Source organism: Desmodus rotundus, chromosome 2 (assembly GCF_022682495.2).
Source record: "Desmodus rotundus isolate HL8 chromosome 2, HLdesRot8A.1, whole genome shotgun sequence".
NCBI lineage: Eukaryota > Metazoa > Chordata > Mammalia > Chiroptera > Phyllostomidae > Desmodus > Desmodus rotundus.
Genome location: NC_071388.1, coordinates 181,258,707 through 181,279,477, shown reverse-complemented (window position 1 = coordinate 181,279,477; position 20,771 = coordinate 181,258,707). Strand labels below are relative to the sequence as shown.

General features: G+C 44.1%; 1 protein-coding gene across 2 annotated transcripts in view; it reads right to left on the bottom strand.

Moving 5' to 3' along the window:
* Positions 1-20,771, bottom strand: part of LOC112307752 (aldehyde oxidase 2) — a 75,797-nt gene that overhangs the window by 27,720 nt on the left and 27,306 nt on the right. For both annotated transcript variants that reach the window (XM_024563886.4, XM_024563887.4), the window contains 13 exons: positions 19,401-19,585; positions 18,565-18,727; positions 17,176-17,268; positions 15,894-16,063; positions 15,173-15,287; positions 13,515-13,637; positions 10,392-10,488; positions 9,796-9,920; positions 8,949-9,082; positions 6,682-6,769; positions 4,472-4,558; positions 4,095-4,286; positions 650-877 (listed from right to left, as the gene is read on the bottom strand). In XM_024563886.4, coding sequence (XP_024419654.2) covers positions 650-877; positions 4,095-4,286; positions 4,472-4,558; positions 6,682-6,769; positions 8,949-9,082; positions 9,796-9,920; positions 10,392-10,488; positions 13,515-13,637; positions 15,173-15,287; positions 15,894-16,063; positions 17,176-17,268; positions 18,565-18,727; positions 19,401-19,585 — 1,800 coding nt within the window. The remainder of the gene's footprint in view (positions 1-649; positions 878-4,094; positions 4,287-4,471; positions 4,559-6,681; positions 6,770-8,948; positions 9,083-9,795; positions 9,921-10,391; positions 10,489-13,514; positions 13,638-15,172; positions 15,288-15,893; positions 16,064-17,175; positions 17,269-18,564; positions 18,728-19,400; positions 19,586-20,771) is intronic.

The following is a 20,771-nucleotide window of genomic DNA, read 5'->3' as shown; positions in this document are numbered from 1 at the left end:
CCTGTCGATGACACACTGGGATTGCCAGGAAGACTCTCTCTACCAGTCCTGTGCCATTTAATGGACCCATCTAGATGCCATCCTTCCTCCTCCCTTCTGGAGAGGGCTTCTGAGTGACTTGCCTCTTCCTTTCGCAAGTCTACCTGGGAGGATTTGGGGGCTTCCCATCCCCATTTCCCCAACAGAACTGACACAGATTCCTGGGAGAGGCGGCTTGAAACAAACAGCTGGTGAGGGCAACAGGGAATGACTTCTCTGCTAAAGACTCAGGGTGTGCTGAGTGTTGTGGGGTCTAGGGCACAGACTGGGAGCAGCCCCATTCCTGCCCAAGCCTTGAGACCCTTGAGCTCTGAAAGCACAGCACCACAGGCCTTGTGGGCTCTTGTTCCCTTTTTGAACAAGGCGATCGGCGAAGCGGTCAATGCTTCATCCTGGCAGTTACGAGGCTGCAGGCTCGCGGATGCCGCTTTCCACCATTGAGGCACTTTTCTGCTGCACTGTGTCGAAAGTGCTTGCAGATGGGTGCTGCTCAAAGTCCTGCACATTTCTCCCTGGGGCTGGGGGGAGGGGCTCAGTGCCCTGTCAACACGAGCTGATTGGGCCAGGAGTGTGTCTGACAGGAGGGTTATTTACCACACACAGGACCTACCTGGTGATAGCTTGTTACAGTAAAGCCGACTGAAAACTTCATGGGGATAACAGCAATGCCTTTCTTCTTCCAATAATTCTTCTTATTGAAGTCTTCCACTTGCATTCTTCGCCTGTGAAAGGACGACTTGTCCAGACATTCGTTCCAGCATCTTATCAGGGGCTCAGGGTTGAATTCTTGTTTGTAGATGGTTTTATCAACAGTTTTGTACATGTTTTTCTCCCTAACCTGAAATGGGTAGAAAATTGAATCAATAGTTATGGTAAGACAGAAGCTGACGGGAAGAGAGAGACTTGAAAAGCTCCCCCGTTAAAGCACAAACTTTGGTGGGGAAAAGACAGGGTCTTTCTTCTTTTTCTTTGAACAGCATGTGTTTTGCAAAAACAATGGAGGTTATTTCTCATCTCTTCTTCAAAGCACTAGTCAGGGTCTCTCCCTCCTGAAAGTGGAGGGTATGGTAGTGACCAGTCTGTGAAGGTCAGGGCGATGAAGGAGCTTAGGGAGGCAGATTTGCTTTTTCCTACAAGGTTCGGAGATGGAGCAGAGTTGGTAAATAGTAAATAAAAGCAAGGGCTTATTATCATAACTGACGACTTGTTCTGCTAGAGAGGAATAGCACTGTAGCTACTGACAAATAGCAGGTCTTCTCTAAGCCTTCTGATTGCCTTTGAAATGTGTGGTCTGTGGATGCAAAAATGGATTCTATGGAAAGGAACCTCACACACACACAGGGTGATCTGATCATAAATTCCTACTGGGCAGGTCAGGGTGGGTAGTTACAACCCAGGCATATAACTTCTTAGTAAAAACTTTACCTTTGCCTTAAGCAAGCCCTGGCTGCTGTTTCTGTGCACCTAGGCTAACACAACTTTGAAATAAGCTGTAACCACCCTCAAGAGAGCACATGATCTTGATAATTATTTTGCAATCCAATACCTGTCTTGCTTTCTCCCACCTCCATGTAATCTTCCTTACATTCCCTCCTTAATCCCAAATGCATAAAAGAAGCTGCCAAACTGTTACTCTCCAGAGCATTTGAGGTCTTGCTTCCTGGCATTTGTTATCAGTTTGGCTCAGATAAACTCTTACAAAATTTCTTTACAGGTTTGGATGTTTCTTATGTCAACAAGTCAAATCTTTTTGAAAATGTGTGTGAACATGGGTGAGTCTCATGTCCTGGAAGCTTGCAGCACCTGACAAAGAAGGGGAGCCCACTGAGATACCTCAGGGGTTTTTCATTATCCTCATCTCACTCCAATAACAAATGAAATAATTATTATCATCAGTAGCAACACTGCAATGACACTATCTAGTTTATAAAAACAAATACTTTAACAGATGCGAACTCATTTGATTCTTACAGGAACTCTGTGAACTGAGTCATATTGACCTCACTTTATAGATAAGAAAACTGAGCCACAAAGAATGTGCCTCTCCTTGTTCAAGCTATTCCACTTGCCTTGATTACCTTTTCAGTATCTGTGCCTATCATTCCTCAAGGCCTATCTCAAGTGCCCTCTTCTCCAGCAAGTTCTCCTGACTTCCCTCCTGCCAAACCAATGAGATGTCTTCCCCCTTTGTACCAATAGAACAGTTGAAGTGACTCCCCTTAGGATAACTTTTGCTATGTTTAGGTGTTCCCTTGTGTGTAGGAAGTACGCTGACAAACACAGATCCCAAACCTGGTGGTCCTCTCTGTTGAATTTAGGGACAAGAGGGTCAATGAACAATACATAGAGAGCCCTTGCTAGAGCGAGGGTCTATATTGAGAAAATGGGATCGAAATGCAAAAAAGTAGACTCGGGTCTCATTGGAATTTAGGAGGAGCAGAAAGTGTTATAACAATGACCTCAGTTGCCAGTGGCTGCCCCTCTCTCACCTAGCATATTGTATATTCTGTGCATCTGCTAGGATATTGTACAAAATAATATTTTTGGAGGGCATCCTTTTGTCAGTATCTCTCAAAAGTTTTCAAGTGCACTAGCAATTTCTCTTCTGTAAATTTACGCTATACAAAGAGGGCAACATTGTTTTAATAGCCAAAGATGGGCAACACCTGAATGTGTACTAATAGTAGAATGTGTACTAATAGTAGAGAAATAAATTACGGTACATGCATATTACATAGCACTATTCAGTCATGAAAAAGAAGGAAGTAGATCATTCTATTGCTACAGGAAGATGGCCATGGCCTACTGTCAAGTAGAAAAAGTGAAGTGCAGAATAATGTGCTCATCATGGTCCCATTTTGGTAAACAACCTACAAACATATGGCAATGTTTATGTGTGTATGAATACAGACGGGTGGATACCCACAGAGAAATGACTAGAACAATAAATATGGAACTGTTACCAATGATTACCCTTAACCAATAGGGATGAGGGGATATAAAGGAGATGTTCACTTTTTATTTTAATTACTTTAATGGGGCTTGAATTTTAAAAAGAGTAATTATCCTTGTACAGATTTTTAAAAGAAGGAAAAAGAAATCTTTGTGCAAGAAGGGTGGGAGATAGGGAGAGGGAGGTGAATTCTTTTAGATAGCCCTGAAAATATCTTGAATTGTGATCCAGGGCTAAATCGAGTGGTTCTTCTAGGGCAGCGACTTGCAACCTTTTTCATCTCATGGCACACATAAACTAATTACTAAAATTCTATGGCACACCAAAACATACATTAGATTTTTTGCTGATCTGTCAAAAAAAAGGTATAATTTTGAATCATTCACATCAGATAATTATTGTTGTATTGGCTGTTACCATTTTTTCAGTCTTTTTCATTTATTGCTGAAATAAATACAGAGGCCTTTGGCCCTCGTCAGGTTTTGTTTTTGTTTTTGTTTTGTTTTCATCAGGCTTCCTTACAGAGCAGGGCCCAACTGGGGTGTCCCTTTCCCCACCCCGAGCAGATGCCTTAGCTGGCCCTCCCCAGTCCCTGTTCTGGTCCTTCGTAATAGTGGGCAACTGCTGCAGACCCTGGGATAGTGGCTGGTCTATCCACCTCCAACAAAGTTAGCTGTCTGTTAGTGGCTTTAGTTGTTTGATCACTGGAAAAGAAAAAGCAAGAAATTTGCACATTTTCTTTTGGGCCAGATATGATTCCCCTGTGACCTGGGCCATTCTCTTACAAGGCAAATACGCCTGCTGTGGCTCATTTTATCCGATCTTATGTGGCTCTGCATGAATTTTGAATCAGGAGGCATTAGATCTTTAGGTCATTTGCACATGCTTTTCACTTTGGAATGCACTCAGGGTGTAGGATGTTGTTATTTTTCCTTTGACAAATCTAAGGGAAAAGAGTTCAATGCCCCTGACTAAATAGTCAGGTATTACTTGTGGCACACCAGTTGAAAATCGCTGTTCTATGGTATTTCCCTGGGTAGCCGGTTTCACACATCATCTGATTCTTTAGCAATCTTGCTTGTGACCTTAATTATAACCTTACCTTTTCTGGCGGAAGACCACATTTGGCTGCCACAGCTGCGATGCAAGATTCTATTAATAGGAGTCCTTGTGGGAAGCCAAATCCTCGAAAGGACGTATTTGATGGTAAATTGGTCATACATGCACGGCCCCGGAACCTGAGGTTTTGGATTTTATATGCATTTTCCAGCTTTAGTAAAAGAAATTCTGTTACCTAAAGGAATAGAAGATATTCACATATATTGGACAACAGCCTTTTCTTTTCTGTAAAAGTCAAGTACACAGAGTCGAGCTGCTGTGGAACTCGGTGAGTACTTGAGGAAATATGCTCAGTAAAGACTCATCTAGAAATACTGCATTCTATTCACGTCCAAAAACGCTGGTTTCTGATGTACATACCTCCTCTGAGTCTTGCCGTGTGCACCCTCCGTTAATGAAGAACTCAATGTCTAGAGCTTCGATTCGCCCATCCTTCATGAATCCCACCTGTCATCAAATGATGGACATTTTTATGTTTAAAATGTACATGCCAAGTTGGAACCACATCCCCGTTCCAGTGCTGGGCAGGACTAAAGACAGACCCTGCTCCTGTTTGCTTGGTGGTGTCCCACACCTAGCTATTCCCTTGATTTTTAGTACCTGGCTGACAAAGATCTCCTCTGACCTGAATTCTGTGAGCCCTTTCCTTTCAACATGTAATTTTCTGGCTACACAGTCAGTATGAAATTCTAAAGTCCTCGCTTATCTCCAGACATATAATTGCTACTGTCTTCCTTATTCTTGGAAGATTCCCCTTCATTTTTTACTGGTATTCCTTCTAATTTAGACTGCGGTTTTCCCCATTATGGGACAGCCTCTGGAATTCCAGTGCACATTGGAATGAAGCACAGTGCATCTTGTTTCAGGAAACCTTGGAGGCCGAGGTCAGAATTAACCGTGGAGTGGCGGCTCCCACTGTACTGAGCTGCGAGGCGCTTTGTAATTGGCTGTGGATTGAACCGATGTGGGTTAGTGCCGCTGTTCTTGTTGGGACTCACAGAAGGCACCTTGCATTTTTCAGAGGTTGCCACTCCCCTCCCACCACCTAGACCAGTTTGTGTGTAGAGCCCAGGTTGAAAAGAAAAATCCCCACTCCCTGTTGTAGTTCTTCCAGAGAAGGATTGGCTCTGGCCCCTTCGTCTTTCTGAAAACAGGGATAAATACAACCGATGAAACCAGACAACTATATGGTTACTGTCATCTACTCCAAGAGAAATGTTAGATGATAGACCAGAGCAGTTAGGATACGTGGGAAAATCCTTAAATTCAGAATTCATGGTGATTTTGACAAAGTCTAGGCTGAAGTTTAACTTTTCATGAAGAAAGAACACCAAGCAAAGGTAGCAGAGAGAATTCTTAAGCTGTTTAATACGAACTTTTAAACAATTTTGGAATAACTTATCACACATCAATAGCTATTATACTAATTTATAAATCACTCCAAAAAACCAAGCAAAACATTGTTAGCTAAGTTTGAATGAGGACATATACATACATATATATATTATTATATTGGAAGTAAGATTATATTTCTTTGAAAATAAAATAAAATTTGGATTTTAAAGAAAATCTGATTATTTCCCTCTTTTTAATTACATCTTATATTACTATAATTACTGAAATATTTACAGTCTAGAGTCTCCTTAATAAGGACTAGTGCTAAAACAGTCTCATAACTGTAATATAAGGACATCCTGATTTGTAATCTAGGCCAAAACCAAAGAACTCAGCAACCCCTGTACTATACCAACTGCCCCCATCCCAGCGTGTGCCTCAGAAGATAGTAATATCTGTAGTAGCTTCTGTGCACTCGAAGGTGAATACAAAGTTTAATTGTCAGCTATGGTTTATTCCTCTCTAACTATGAAAATTACTAATGCCCATGGAAGAAATAAAATTGTGCGTGGTGTGAAAAGCTGTGGCGTTAGTAATACAGTGACTATGACAGTTCAGTAATGTAAGGCAGTGACAGTTCAGTTACCTGTATGCTGTAAGCAATTACCAGATAAAGCATATTTGATGGGGAAGCATTACATTAGAACTATTCTAAAAAGTTAGTCACAAATTTGAAAAGTAGTATTGTTGTCAACCAGATGTGAACAGTATTTTTAATAGTGTTTATGCTACAGTTGCATAGAAATGCAATAAATGTGTTTTGAAACAATTTAAAATTATTTCACTTGTTAGTGGATTCTTTTTTCCTATTTGCCAACAATTTTTGTGACGTGTTCATAACTACTTAGTGGAAATACTTGTTAAGTGAAATTTTGGTGTAACAAGTTTGTAGCTTCTTTCAGGTTTGTTCTTGTCATCGAGGAAACACTAGGGTAAATCCTTACTCCTTCAATAGTGTTTTTTATCAAGTATTTTGATTATTTAGCTTCATAATTCTACACTAGATTTATTAAAAGTTCCTCATAAAATTGTTATGAGTATTCAAATATACAACATCCTCATTGAAAATTTTAAACGCTAAGATTATTGATTTTAGAATTCAGCAAAATCAAAATAATCGAAAAGAATAAAACCATTGAAATAAAATAAGGTATTGTAATAATTTTAATACTCACTTTATATTTTCCAAATAATGGGTGTCTTCCCCCAGTTATTAACATGTCATCTTCACGATCAAGAACAAGACGGATGGGGCGACCAGTTCTGATGAAAACAAATCTTAGTCAGATCCTCCTTCCTGCCCACCCACCCACCCATCTACTCACCTAGTACCCATCCACCTCCTTATTCATCCCCTCATTAGACTGTCTACTCACCCATCCATCTATCTACCTTTCAACCCATGCATCCGATCTGCCTTGCCACGCGTTTTATCCAACCATTCATTTAGCCATCCTTCCATTCCACATATATTCATTGAATGCATACACTGTGTTAGGCATTGATCTGAATTAGTGTATGACAAAATTACTATTGCCTCTGTGGTCTATAATTCAGACCTAGCTAAATTGATTAATGTCACGTGTCAGTTAACTCTTGTTGTTATGGCTTTAAACTTGACAATCATCCATATCCAGCCATTTCTGCATATCCCCACCACTAATAACAAAGGACAAAGAGTGTGAACAGATAAATGCAAACTTAACAACACAACCGCAGAAAAGGCCAACACTTGTGCTAGGATGTGTGGATTTGGATCTTCCTTCTCACCCATGACTGGTATGCTGTTGGCCAAGTTGGGCCCCTGGGTAGCTAGGAGCTTCAGCCTCTCTGTATCTCAGGGGCAGAGATGCCCAGACTTTGGAGTGCAGGAGAATCCTCTGGAGTGCTGGTGAAAATGCAGATTCCTGAGCCTGAGCACGAGGACTCTGACTCAATAGGTTGGGGAGGGGCCCTAGAATCTGCATTTTCCTCAGCAATTTTGACTCAGGGGTCTTCAGGTACACGTTGAAAACCACGATTCTAATGTAAAGTTTCCTGGTGTTCTTTAATGGTGAGGACCACCTGGAGCATCAGTTAAATGTTCAGTTTCTGGGTTCATTCCTTGGTGACTTTGATAAAGTGGGTCTGGATGGGGAGACAGGAATTTCTATGAGCCAAGAAGACTGTTACAATCCGCAATTTGGGAATGCTGCTCTGGAGCTCACTTAACACAAGGCAAGTGTGTGCTAAGGCAGGGTGTGGCCTAAGATGCTATTTCCTGCACTTGGCTGAACAGTAGAACTACTAGGAAGTTTTAAAATATAATGATGGCTGGGTCAGTATGGGGCATCCTAGGAGTTGGATTTAAACACTTCAGAGATGATTCTAATGTGTACTCATGCTTGAGAAGTCTTAAAGGCACAAGCCTGGTGGGAATAAAATGAACTGATTATCCCTCGCTGGGTCCCTGGTGGATGTGAATAGAGAGAATTCATTACAAAAACAACTGGAGATGAGATTCAGATCCTGCCTTTTTCTACTTCTCATTGTGGAAGGAGACACCTATCTGAGTGTCTTAGGACCTAGCTCTGAACTACACAGAAGTTGCCAAAGGAATCAGGATGTTTGACATTTATAGGCTGATTGGGGTTCTGACAAAGTACCAAAAAATAAGTGAATAAATAAAGAAATTTTAAAAAAAGAAAGAAAAAGAAAAGAAAATGAACAAAGAACAGAAAAGCCAGCACCACGCACAGCATAAACAGTGAAGGAGCAAGCCTTCACTGAGGTCAGCCCGGTAGCTCTTTGAAGGTGTCGTCAGTCACTGAGACACATTGAAAAGCCAGCCCTTCCCAGGTGCAGGGAGGCAGGCGATGCGAGCCTTTCTTTCCTCACCCCATCGGGTCTGCAGCTGAGAGTAGGAAGGAAAAGTGGGGGAGCATTCTCCCCCTACGCACACCACACTCAGAGACAGGGCAGGCCCAGCCCTGCAGGTGTTCAACGAATGATACCACTTTTCCTTTTTATAGGCAGTTAACATATTCGAAGTCCTATCTACAAAAGACTTTTCTGATAACTCTAGGAGGGTGGGTATGATATTTATAATTAAAAAGAAAAAGAGCTCTGGCTGGTGTGGCTCAGTGGATTGAGTGCCAGCCTCCTGAACTGAAGTCACCGGTTCATTCCCAGCCAGGGTGCATGCCTGAGTTGTGGGCCAGATACCCAGTTGGGGGCATGTGAGAGGCATCCACACACTGATGTGTCTCTCCCTCTCTTTCTTCTTTCTTTCCCCTCTCTCTAAAAATAAATAAAATCTTAAAAAAAAAAAAGAAAGAAAAGAGACAGGAGGCTAAGTTGCCCAACGACAGGTGGTTAGGACAGCAGCCCAGGTGACTCTCAGGCCACTGATGTGCCTCAGCTCTGACATTTTACACCCTTCTGTATCCCCAAGTGCACTTACTTAATAGCGCCCACAGCTGCAATAGCCCCGAATATAGCTGGTCTTCCTGTTTTCCCGCCAAAACCTCCACCCACTTGTTTCACATGACAGGCGATCCTGTTGATTGGGATGTTTAAAGTAGAAGACACCGTTTTCTATAAAAGTTAGATATGGGGAAAGTTTTACAAGAATGAAATGGCAATGAAGACTTTGGTTTGCTGAAATACAACATCACAGCAAAATTCATCCACATCTATTGCTAGTAAAAAAAAAACAACTGATAGTCTGAAAGTGTCTTGTGGAGCCCTACTGAGTTCATAAACATAGGTCATTGTCACAGAACAGCCTTTCCAGCAGAAAAATGGCATTTTCCAGAAGGGAAACAGTCCTGGGTTCCTGCCAGAGGCTGAAATCCTAGACCAACGCCTAGACCTATTGTCCCAACAAGGTGAAAGGCAGCAAACTCATGACAACTTACCGAAAGTGCTCGCAGCTAAAACTACAGCTCTTGTGACTGGGGGACATGAACACATGCTGCAAAGTGAGGGACTAACTCTAAAGGTTAACTGTAATAATTATTTTAGAGAAAATCAAGTACAGATATAGCTTCGTGCTGTCATCCAATCAGAGTCCATTTAAGCATATTGCAAATGAACACACTCTTTTAATTTCAAGTGACTCTTGCTGTCCTATTATTTGCTACTTCACAAGACCAGAAAAAAATAAAAGGGCTCTGGGGTCTTAAGGTCTCTACTGATGTCCACTGCTTGCCTTCTAAGTAAAATGTCCGCCATCTATGAGGCTGTGGGGATTGAAGGCCATGGTAGAACTGGAAAGTTACAGAGGTGGGGGAGGTCCCGGGCCTCACCTGCACGTAGGCTGGATCCTGCGTTGACACATAAATGTCCAGTTCTTGGTACCCTCTCTTTGGAATAACAAGCACTCTTTGTGTTTCCATGTAAAAATGCTCCTGTCCTCCAATGCGGACCTCTCCTGTGAAAGGCAGGCACAGGGAAATTCCTGAAGGTGTATGCTGGTTGGAAACTGCCATGTTGAGGAATTCAAAAGCAAGCAAGACATAAACCGGACAGCATGGATTTGTCCTGACTGAGGCACTGATGGGTCAGGCATTTGTCCTGGGGCACCTGAAGGCAATCTGTTTCAGAGACCACAGAGCGGGTAACTCGGTGAAAGTGTGTGGTTCTGCTCCTCACTCTGCCCTTGACTCATCAATATCTTAGGAGTTCTTCTTCTATTTATGCTGTTGCTCCCTACCTCCCGCCCTCAAAAGCTACATGCACACATGAACATATACACACAATTCAGAAAGAAGAGAGCTAAGAGAAGTTTGGCCAAGTGCCAAGACTTTAGAAGATGGACTTTTTCAGAGGAAATCACATGCTCCAATGTCTGCTTCAGAATAGAATCCTGCAAAGATCCTATCAAATCTCCTGAGTCTCTTACCTTCAACAATTTGATCCACTTTTCCAAATGCCTCCTCAATATTTCCTTGTTCAAGTTTTTTCTCGGGGCATAAGAATGAGTTGTGTTTTATGGCATCCTAAGGGGCAGGAAAAAACCACAAAAGCCAAATTCTTTGTATTCATTTCTTCTACCAGCAGCTTTTTAAAAAATATTGTATTTATTTATTTTTTTAGACAGAGGGGAAGGGAGGGAGAAAGAGAGGGAGAGAAACATCAATGTGTGGCTGCCTCTCATGCACCCCTCACTGAGGACCTGGCCAGTAACCCAGGCATGTGCCTTGACTGGGAATTGAACCAGTGACCCTCTGATTTGCAGGCTGGCACTCAATCCACAGAGCCACCCCACCCAGGGCTCACCGGCAGTTTTTTAAAAAGATTTTATTTATTTATTTTTAGAGAGAGGGGAAGGGAGGCAAAAAGAGAGGAAGAGAAACATCGATGGGTTGCCTTGCACACGCCCCCAACCTGGAACCTGGCCCACAACCGAGGCATGTGCCCTTTCGGTTCACAGGCTGGTGCTCAATCCACTGAGCCACACCAGCCAGGACTGGCAGTTTTTTTCTTAATCAAAAGCCAGCCAACTCCCCCAGATTGCCATGTATTAGGACACATCAATGGAGCCACACAAGCAAGGATGTACTAGAGTAGTGGGCTCACCACAGAGATGGTAGTCGGAGCGAATGCCTTCTAGATTGCAGAGGAAACCAGCAAGGGTTAGAAAAATATTAAGCATTGAGATCTGGAGGGACTGTGATGGTCCAGAGCTGTGTGTCAAGCACTGTACAATACACAGTGTATTTACATGCATTCTAATGTAAATTCTATTATGATCTCCATTTTCCAGTTGATGAAACTAGGCATAGGGAAGTTATAACAATTTTATCCAAGTGATGGGGCAAACCAGTGACGGAGTTGGTCCAGGTTTAGTTTTCAGAAACATTGCCTAGTGATGAACACTTGATGGGTCAAAGCAGCAGAAAATGAAAAATACGGTTGACTTTTTCATTTTCTGCTACACCACGATCTCAATAAGTCACGCGAGTACATGTGGAAGTATGTTTATCACCATACTGTAATGTGTCATAATGTAATATAATCTTATAAATAACATATGCTATATTCAGTAAGCACTAATTATGTTCCAGGCACTATTTTACATGTATAAACTCATTTGGTTTTAGGACAACCTGATGAGGTAGGTATTATTATCATCAACCCCATTTTACAGATGAAGAAACCATGGCACAGGGAAGCCAAGTAACTTGCCTGAGGTCATACAGTTAGTAATTGGTACAATCAGAATTCAAACCTGGCAATTTGCTTCTAGAACCTGTGCTTTTAACCACTACCCTACACTGCCTCACATATATGCATAATCACAAAAATGAATGAATGGATGGGTGAATAAGTATTGGTATATATGACTATTTGTTACCTACTTTTGTTTACAAAATAGTTTCTTTGCTGACTCTGGACAGTCCTATTCTGAGGGAGTGCTGGATCTCTAACCCTCCTGAGTCCCAGGATATTTGGAGGGTATGTCCTCTGGGTACATCATTTTCCCTTTGAGGAGATGGGATTAGAATTGAAAATTTAAAAACCCATATTAGGATCCTAGGAAGGGGAGTGGGCCCAGAAAAATGGCCTGGACTTCTTGCAGAATTGGCAAGATGGGACTTTGGATAAGAGGTGATTTGGTTTAGAAAGATCACAAAACAGTTTGAATATTGAACAAATTATACCTTTTGGGTACATATAAGTTCAAGTTAAAGAAGTTGATCATCACCAAGCCCTTATTATATGAAATGTTAAAGGGAGTTACCTAAGAAAAAGATCAAAAATAGGAACGGTAAAAATGACAGCAAACTCACAGTTATTAACAACCACACCTAAAACAAAAACAAGAGCAAACTAGGCAAACAACTAGAACAGGAACAGAACCATAGAGATGGAGATCACATGGAGGGTTGTCAATAGGGGAGTGGGAGGGGGAGAGGGGGGGAAAGGTACAGAGAATAAGTAGCATACATGATAGGTGGAAAATAGACAGGGGGAGGGTAAAAATAGTGTAGGAAATGTAGAAGCCAAAGAACTTATAAGTATGACCCATGGATATGAACTATAGGAGGGGAATGTGGGAGGGAGGGGGTGGGCAGGATGGAGTGGAGTGGGGGGTGGAAATGGGACAACTGTAATAGCATAATCAATAAATATATTTAAAAAAAAGAAAAAAGAAAAAAAAATGTTCAAATGGTTCACCAGGGCCTTTGAAAAAAATTTATTTTCGGTCACAGCTATACAAATAAGTAAGCTTTTCTTAACTCAGTTACTCTGAACTTAGAGTTAGAACCTGCAAACCCCAATTCACATTGGGTTTTTCAAATTCTAACTTAAATATTTTTTGCATTCCCTCATCTATACTCAGAAATGAGAGTGGACATATCTGTGGAATTCCATTGTAAGAATCCCACTGCTGTTGGGCTCCACCCTAAAAACATGATTGTTCCCAATGTCCAGTCTCATCATCCCTTAAGTAATAGAATACCCAATTTTTGGTAGATACCTGGCTACTTGGAATAAAATCTGTATTTCCCAGCTCTCCTTGCTGTTAGGCATGGAGTATGACTAGGTTCTAACCAATGAGATGTATAGGAAGGTATGTGCAACTTCTGGGACTGTCCTTAAAGACAGGTATATGCCCTTCATCATCACCTCATTGTCTCTGCTATCTGGAATGTGGATGTAATGGCCAGAGCTTCAGCAGCCATTGTGGGCCAAAGAATGAATGGAAACCATATGTGAGGGATAACTAGACAGAAGGAGCTCAGATCACTAACACATAGAATCCCATATAATCTGGAGTGACCACTTTTAGACTTTTGAATGTACTAGAGAAATAAATTTGTATTAGTATTTTTCCTGTTTCTTGGAGCCAAGGCTAATTTCAATTTGTACAAGTAGTATCTTTCAGAGAGAGAGAGCTGATCTTTTCAGAGCAAGCCAGTGACAAGAAAAAATTAGAGCCCTGAATTAGTCTTGCATTAAGGTATTTACAAAAGTACTTTAAATTCTACAACCTTATGGGAGAGACCAGCCAGCTTACCTCTATGGCGAAGATTACAGGCTCCAGATCTTCATAGGTGATCTTTATCTTTTCAATTGCACGCTTTGCCTGCACGTCTGTCTCTGCAACCACAGCACAGACGATATGGCCCACGCACAGTACCTGCGGAAAAGACACGCATGAAGCAGGGAGAAAATTCTAGGTAGGAGTAGGCTTAGCTCAATTGTACCAGTGTCTGGTGTCTTAGTAGTCGTCATTGAGTAATAATAACCACGTTGAAGTCACATTCAACTGCATGTGCTTGGCTAAAACATTAAAATATTTTTTTAATTAAAAAATAATTTAAATAATACAGATGTTTCCAATGGCCATTTTGCTCAATGAATTAAGCCCCAGAATGGATGTGAGATTGGCTATGACCTGAATCTGCTCTGTCCTATGGAGTGAGGTTCACTGTATTGCGTTCATGGTGTCATTTTAGAGATTAAAGATAGGGGAAGTATTTTTTGTAGAACCTGGCTCTCCTATCCCCATTCATGTGTTGAAGTCCTAGCCCCTCAATGTGACTGCATTGGAGACAGGGCCTTTAAAGAGGTCATAAAGGTTAATGGGGGTCATAAGGGTGAAGCTCTCATCCAATACGATGGAGGTCCTTATAAGAAGAGGAAGAGACACCAGGGAGGCTCAAACATAGAGGAAAGGCCATGTGAGTACCCAGGGAGGGAGGGGGGCGGGTATCTGCAAGCCAGGCAGAGGGGCCTCAGGAGAAACAAACCTGCCAACACCTTGATCTTGGACTTTAATCCTCCAGAACTGCAAGAAAATAAATCTCTCTTTTTTAAGCCACTCAGTCCGTGGCATGTGGCATTTCATCCCAGCAGCCTGAGCAGATAACACAGTTCCTAAACAACAGCCAACTTCTTCATCTGGAGTTCAACCAGAACAACAGGGACTCATTGCCTGGCTAGGGGAAGAACAGTCTGTGCGGGACTCACTGAGATGTGGCCACGACAGCTGGCACTGAGAGCCCTCACGCGCCCAGCACTGCTGCAAGCACTTCACACGTATTAGGGCCTTTAACTCAACACAATGAGGTGGATGCTGTGATTATTCCCATTTCACAGGCAGTGACTTCCAAGGACACACAGCTAGTGAGGGGTGGAGCTGGAACATGAGCCATGGTGGTCTGGCTCAACAGACAGGTGCTCAGTGAATGACTGTAGCCTTGGTCAAAGGTCAGAGATGGCAGAGCAGCTCTATTAAACGTGGAGTGTGTGAGGTAGGTGGAAGGTGAAGGAATTGGTAGGTCCAGAAAGGGAGGGAGATCAGTGTGAATAATAGGGAGTGGCTGTGGTTTTTGTACCTCCTTTCTAGATCTTTCTATTCTATCCTGATACACGTTCACTCCTGCATTTTTCAGATGAGGGTAAATTGACTCAAGAGCACAGAGTGGGGAAACTAAGACTTGTTGTTTTTCTGTAATGACTTTTCTTTTTGTTATGTTACTTCCTGACTCCAGAAGAGTAGGTCTGTCTGAATGAAGACATCAGAGGTAGAAAGAAGCTAGAAGAACTGGCACTTCTACCCGCTCCCCTCTTTCCCAGTGGCAGAGAGGGCTAGGAGGCCATGAGAAGCCGGCTGGAGGTGGTACCTTGGTGATTATCTACACAAGTCATCTGGAAAGGCGTATTCCATACCTTATCTACAGCCAAAACTTCACTGTCTTTAGTACCATTGGTGTCTGGAATGTCTTTAGCTGTTATCACATCAACTACCCCAGGTAGTTCAAGGGCCTTGGAAAAATCAATTGATCTGGAAAAAGAGAAATATTTAAGAGGTAGACATCAGCAAGCCTTGAGGGCCCAAACCTTAAGGAGGGATAGAGCATGGCTGACAATCAAAATATATAACAACTGGTCCAGCTTAGGATCTGACCAGAGCTGACTCGCCATAGAGCAGGGTCCAGGAGGACCCTGCTGAGCGAACGGGTAGCACTTCAGTTGCTGGGAGAGGAGCTGTCGAAGGGTCCAGTGCATTTGTTGCAAAGGGGCATCCTTAGGAAGCTTAGGATATGGCCTTTTACCATTTGGTAATGAAGTATTTCAGTATTTTATCAGTAGCTGAATATCAGCTCTACTTAGAGTTATTCCTTTGAGCCCTGCCTGAGGATGCAGTGGGGAGATGAGGTGCTGGGAGGTTAGAGTGCAAGCAAGAGACCCATAACTGTACTTTTTGTTCTCTTTTCCATGGCAGCCATTTCTAGACACTGTCTCTTCCTCCTCCTGGGGCTGATGACCTTTTCTTTACTCTTTCCATTTTAGGTCCTTCGGGTTTAGCACATTGCAGAAGAATGGGCACATTCTTCCAAGTGTTATATAAGCTTTTAAAAGGCTTTCTGAAAGCTTTTCATTTACTTACATGATTTTTGCATGGGCTCTGGTACTGGTCACCAAAGCCATGGACAGTTCTTTATCCAGCCTGGGGATGTCATCACAGAACATGGCTTCCCCTGTGGCATGTTTAAGGCCTGAGAGGTGCATGATGGGGCGTCCCACCGGATCCTGGAGGGGCTGGCAAGAATCCACACTCTACAGAGGAAGACAAGAGTTGCTCTGGAAAAGCTAAATCTTTAGACGTGGCCTGGACAATTACCAACACTCCTGATTCAGGATTGAGAAAACAGCCACCCTTGGGCAACAAACACGGGAGTGGGTCAGATAAAGAGCATGACAATTTAATGATGTAACTACGCTGGGAAGTGGTCATTTCAGTTATGTAGCAATACCTCACACAGAGCCAAGTTTTTGGCAAAATTGTGAAATAGGTGAAGGGGCACCACAGTTTCTCCTTTTGGTATCTTCTTTTTCTACGTGGTACCCCTCCACCCCTTTGTTCTGGAATTTAGAGGGTCTCACTGTCCTGCTTTCTGACCTTTCCAGGAATCAATCTGTTCACATACAAAGTGATCATGACGGTGAAGGCTGAAGTGATGTAATTCCTGAGGGTAAGGGACCAAAGTCTACACCAAAAGCCTGCTTATTGGCTTGAGCAGGACCCCTGGTCGGGGAGGGGGTGGCAAATGGTAATGGAGTCCACCAGATCCAGGCTAAGCTGCCTTGGCTGCCCCTGTAAAGGTCATAAAAACATCGCTGGGAGTATAAAGCAAGGGAGAAAATGTTTACTCTGGAACTCTTCTCCAGGAAGATCTGTGTGTGGTGTGTGGAGATGGGGTAGGGGTGGAGTGGTGCTCTAGTAGATAATAATAGATACTTTCCAAGTTGTCCTTCAAGGACTGTGGTTTCGGTCACGTGCAGGGCTCTCGTTTTGCTGACAAGATGAAACATTTGCATGGAGGTGGAGGCTGAACCTTACTGCTCTCCTGTGCTGTCCTTCCCCCACACCGGGCTCAGCTGCTCCTCAAACAGATGCCCAAAGGACATCAGCTTGATAGTCTGAAGAGGCTACAGGTTATTAGATGTTCAAACTGTTCCAGGTTGGTTCAGCCTCGAGTGCACGCAGCAGTAGCTCAGACCTGGTCTCAGATCCAGTACCTCCCTGAGTTGGCCTAAATAAAGGGCCGAGGAGCTAGCAAAAGCTACAAAGTCAGAACTGAAAATCGCAACTCTGAACTGCTGGCTTGTTCACACAGCTGCAGGTTATTTCTTAGTGGATAAGTTTCCCTTAAATTAAACTCACTGACCTGGTACCTTTGGACTCCCTGGGGTCCTGTGACTGGGAAATCTTCTAGAGCACTTAGGAATAGGTCTGAAACTTCAGGAGAATGAAGGCAGTCCTGAGTGAAGATTCAAAACAATACAGATAAGCTGATTAGTTTGTGATGAAGTGGGGCTTTGATTTTAGGAGAACATTTCTTGGCTAAAGTTTCCATGAAACAGCATGGTCAGTGTCACCTGAATAACCCAAATCCCCCTCACCTCCCAGGCATGTTACTTTGTATGAAAGTTTCTTGCCCTCCCTCTCCACATACTGAGGAACTGGACTGACTGGTTTGAATCTGATCCTCGAGTCACCTGGAGGAGAGAGAGAGGCCTGCCTGTGAGCTGGGTGGCAGATTGGAGAAGTAAGAAAATTTGGGGCTAAATAAGCCATTCCAGAATGAGCTGGAGTTCACGGTACACAAAAGAGCCCATATACTAATTGGTTTCCTCAGCTCCTTGGCTTTTCTGGAGAGCAGTAACACTGGAAAGCCTCCCTGTGTGTCACAGAAACCCATCAAGTGTTTCAACTCAGAAATCACATGGCAGCAAGGGTTATCCTGGGGCGTGTGGTTGGTGAGAGTCTTTGTGTGGCTAGACGAAAATCAGACACTTCAAGAATGCTGGACTGTTGTGGTGAGGTTGGGGTGGGGGTACCACCCCACCCCAAAGTGTGGTGAAAATTGAGATCATAATCAGGGGGAGAGGAGGGGCAGGAGAGGAGGGGGGAAGAGAGAGAGAGGGGGAGAGAGAGAGAGAGAGAGAGAGAGAAAGGGAATCTTTTGCTTAATTACTCCAGAAATTTACAATCAGATAATCTAGAAAGAAGCTACTTAAATATTAGCATGCAAATAAGTTTTCATATTTTAGAAAAATAAAGTTTTATTTTACATTCCATATGGAAATTGAAACTTGGTTGCCTAGGGGCAGGGGTGTGAGGGTTGGCTGTAAGGGGGCAAAAGGGTAATTCGGGGGTCATGGAAATACTCTATGTCTTGTCTGAGGTGGTGGCCACATGGGTTTACATATTTGTCAAAACTAACTGAATTTAAATAGGTGCACTTTATTATATGTAACTATACTTTTGCCAAGTGATTTTGAAAGAAAAATAATTGCATGCCAAAGCAGGGGCGCCAATAATGTTTCACTGCCCAGGGCACACGGTACACATCTGTGGACTGCAGACAGCCTGGTATCCTGAGCCTCAGGAATCCGGAAGGAGGGATGGCTGGGAACCGACACAGAATAGGTGGCAGGCATCGGTGCAGGCTGCCCACAAGGCAGTTCGCAAAAGTGGTGGGAAAGCTGGGAGCTTGTGGCTGCAAGGTGCACATATAAGCCCGAGCACTTAGAGGCGCAGAGGACAGCCTTACCAGTTTCTTCAGTTTCTGCAGAACTTCTAGGTAGAACTTGAAGAAGAAGCTGACCACCAGAGTCCTCTTGAATTCCACCCTGCCCCCTGGAGCTGAGCCTGGGAGGGAGACTTCGTCCAGAAGCAGCCTGCAAGCCTCTTCTAGCATCAGCTCGTTCCAGCACCTGGGAGGGTTGGGGGCAGGAAGGAGCTAGTTAAAGGGCTGTTCCGATCAAGTGACAGGTGCTAGTTACTGGACAGTGATCATTTAGAGACCCCAGAGTCTTTTGTTAATGAGTTGGAAGAGAACTTAGAAATCACCTAACCAAGCCCTTCAGGAAAACAGAAGCAAGAAGTGGGCTGAGGGTCACGGCAGGGTGCAGATGAAACCTGTTCCCTGAACATGAACCAAGCACATTCAAGAGCCAAAACATGCTGGAACGTGGCACTAAATACACAGACCATTAAGGGCCACTTCCATTATGACCTGGACAGAATTCGGACTTGGACACAGCTCTGACAGAGGAAGGGGCTGCACCCGAGCGGAGGGAGGGGCCACTTGGATGCTGCTTGGTGTGCGTTTGCTGGGATGCTGATATCACAAGGGGACTGGGGATGAAGGCAGTCCTCGTCATTTTTGTTGTGCTTCTCACCCAAAGAGTGCCACCTCATTAATCCAAGTCAGGTAAGGTTTGATCACTTAGAAAGACTGTGGAAAGAGCAAGCGGTGTTTCTATACACAAGCGTTTCTGTCTTCTCAGGGCTTTACCAACACTCGCCTGAGCCAGATTTCCACTTTCTTTTCTCGTTTTTTTTTTGACATCGATTCACCCTCAGGGTGCAGGGTTCACTGCCTACCTCCCTTGCAGCTGCTGGCAGGTTCTGTGTGCACTGATGGTGGCCGCCCCGACCCCTCCATAGGTGACGCTCAGGTCCTCCACGGTGTCTGTGCCTTCCTTGAGGAGGACTCGCATGCCAGCATTCACATCGGCCAAGGCGTTCTGCTGGCACTGACCCTGCCGGAAGGCTGACACAAATTCCCACTGTGGGGACAAAACCACGCAGGGTTATCCCAATGTCAAAACTGAGAGCACATTTTTGCTTCTTGGTGCCACTAATTAAGCACTTAAGACTCAATCTAAAGGGACACAAAGGACACTTGGCATGATCTGAGGGCAACTTGGCTGCCTTCTTGTTTGGACTGGGAATAATGTCCTGGCAAAGGCCTCCCCGCAAAGCCGGATGCCCTCAAGGAACAGGGATCCCTGTCCCCCTTTCCTCTGCGGTCAGGAGGCCTCCACACAGAGGCCGGCATCATTTCCACTCTTGTTTCCAGGCGCCCTTCCCCGCAGTCTTCAGACCCCTTTGTCTCCCGTGAGGATGGAGCAGTGGTTTTCCACACGATTTGCCTGAAGTGCAAAAGAGACCCCCCGCCTATCTTGGTTTGCAGAAACCATGGTTTTCCATTTTGCAGAGCTCATGAGGGGGTTGAAATGAACTTTCCAGCAGAGAGCTAAGGAATCTTGTACCAGAACGAGACTTGGGAGGGTGGCGGCTGCCCCACTGCCCTCCTGGCACCACGGCCACTGGCGTGCCGGCATGGGGTGAGTGGGACGGCCTGAGTCTCGGGTGTGTTTCCATGTGTGTGGCCCCTGTAGGTGCTCTGTTTGAGTCTGCCTGTCTTTCTGCCCGGGGCCTTTACACAGATGCACGTTCGACTGGGAACACAGTTCAAAGTTTTCATTCCGCAGGAAAAGTAAGTGAAGGCCACACGTGGCTGAGAGCATGACTTAATACAAGACGTCCTGCAAAACCCAGGTGATACCTGGCTTTGGATCTGTGTGTGCGTGTGTGTCTGTGTTGCCTCTCTCCGGGAAGACTGTCCTCTCGGATTCAGGTACAGTTTTGGAGAAAGGCACAGGGAACAGCGAGTGAGGACAGAGGGCCTCCTTCACAGCTGGGGGTGAGGGGTGGCCACGTCAACCCCAGGGACCCTGTTTTAGCAGATGTCCGGAGGCCCTCGTGTTGTTCTATGAACTGTTGGGGTTAGCTTGAGTGGGGAGTGGGGAGGGCCAGCCCAGCCACCATTTCCTTGTGAGTCAGGCTGAGAAGCTCATTCCACGGCCAGAGAGCTTTAATTTCCACCTCCAGAGTCACAAGGAAGCATGACTGACCGCATGCCCTCAGCAGGCCCCACCCCACAGCTGAAACAACACCCTAAATCCCACC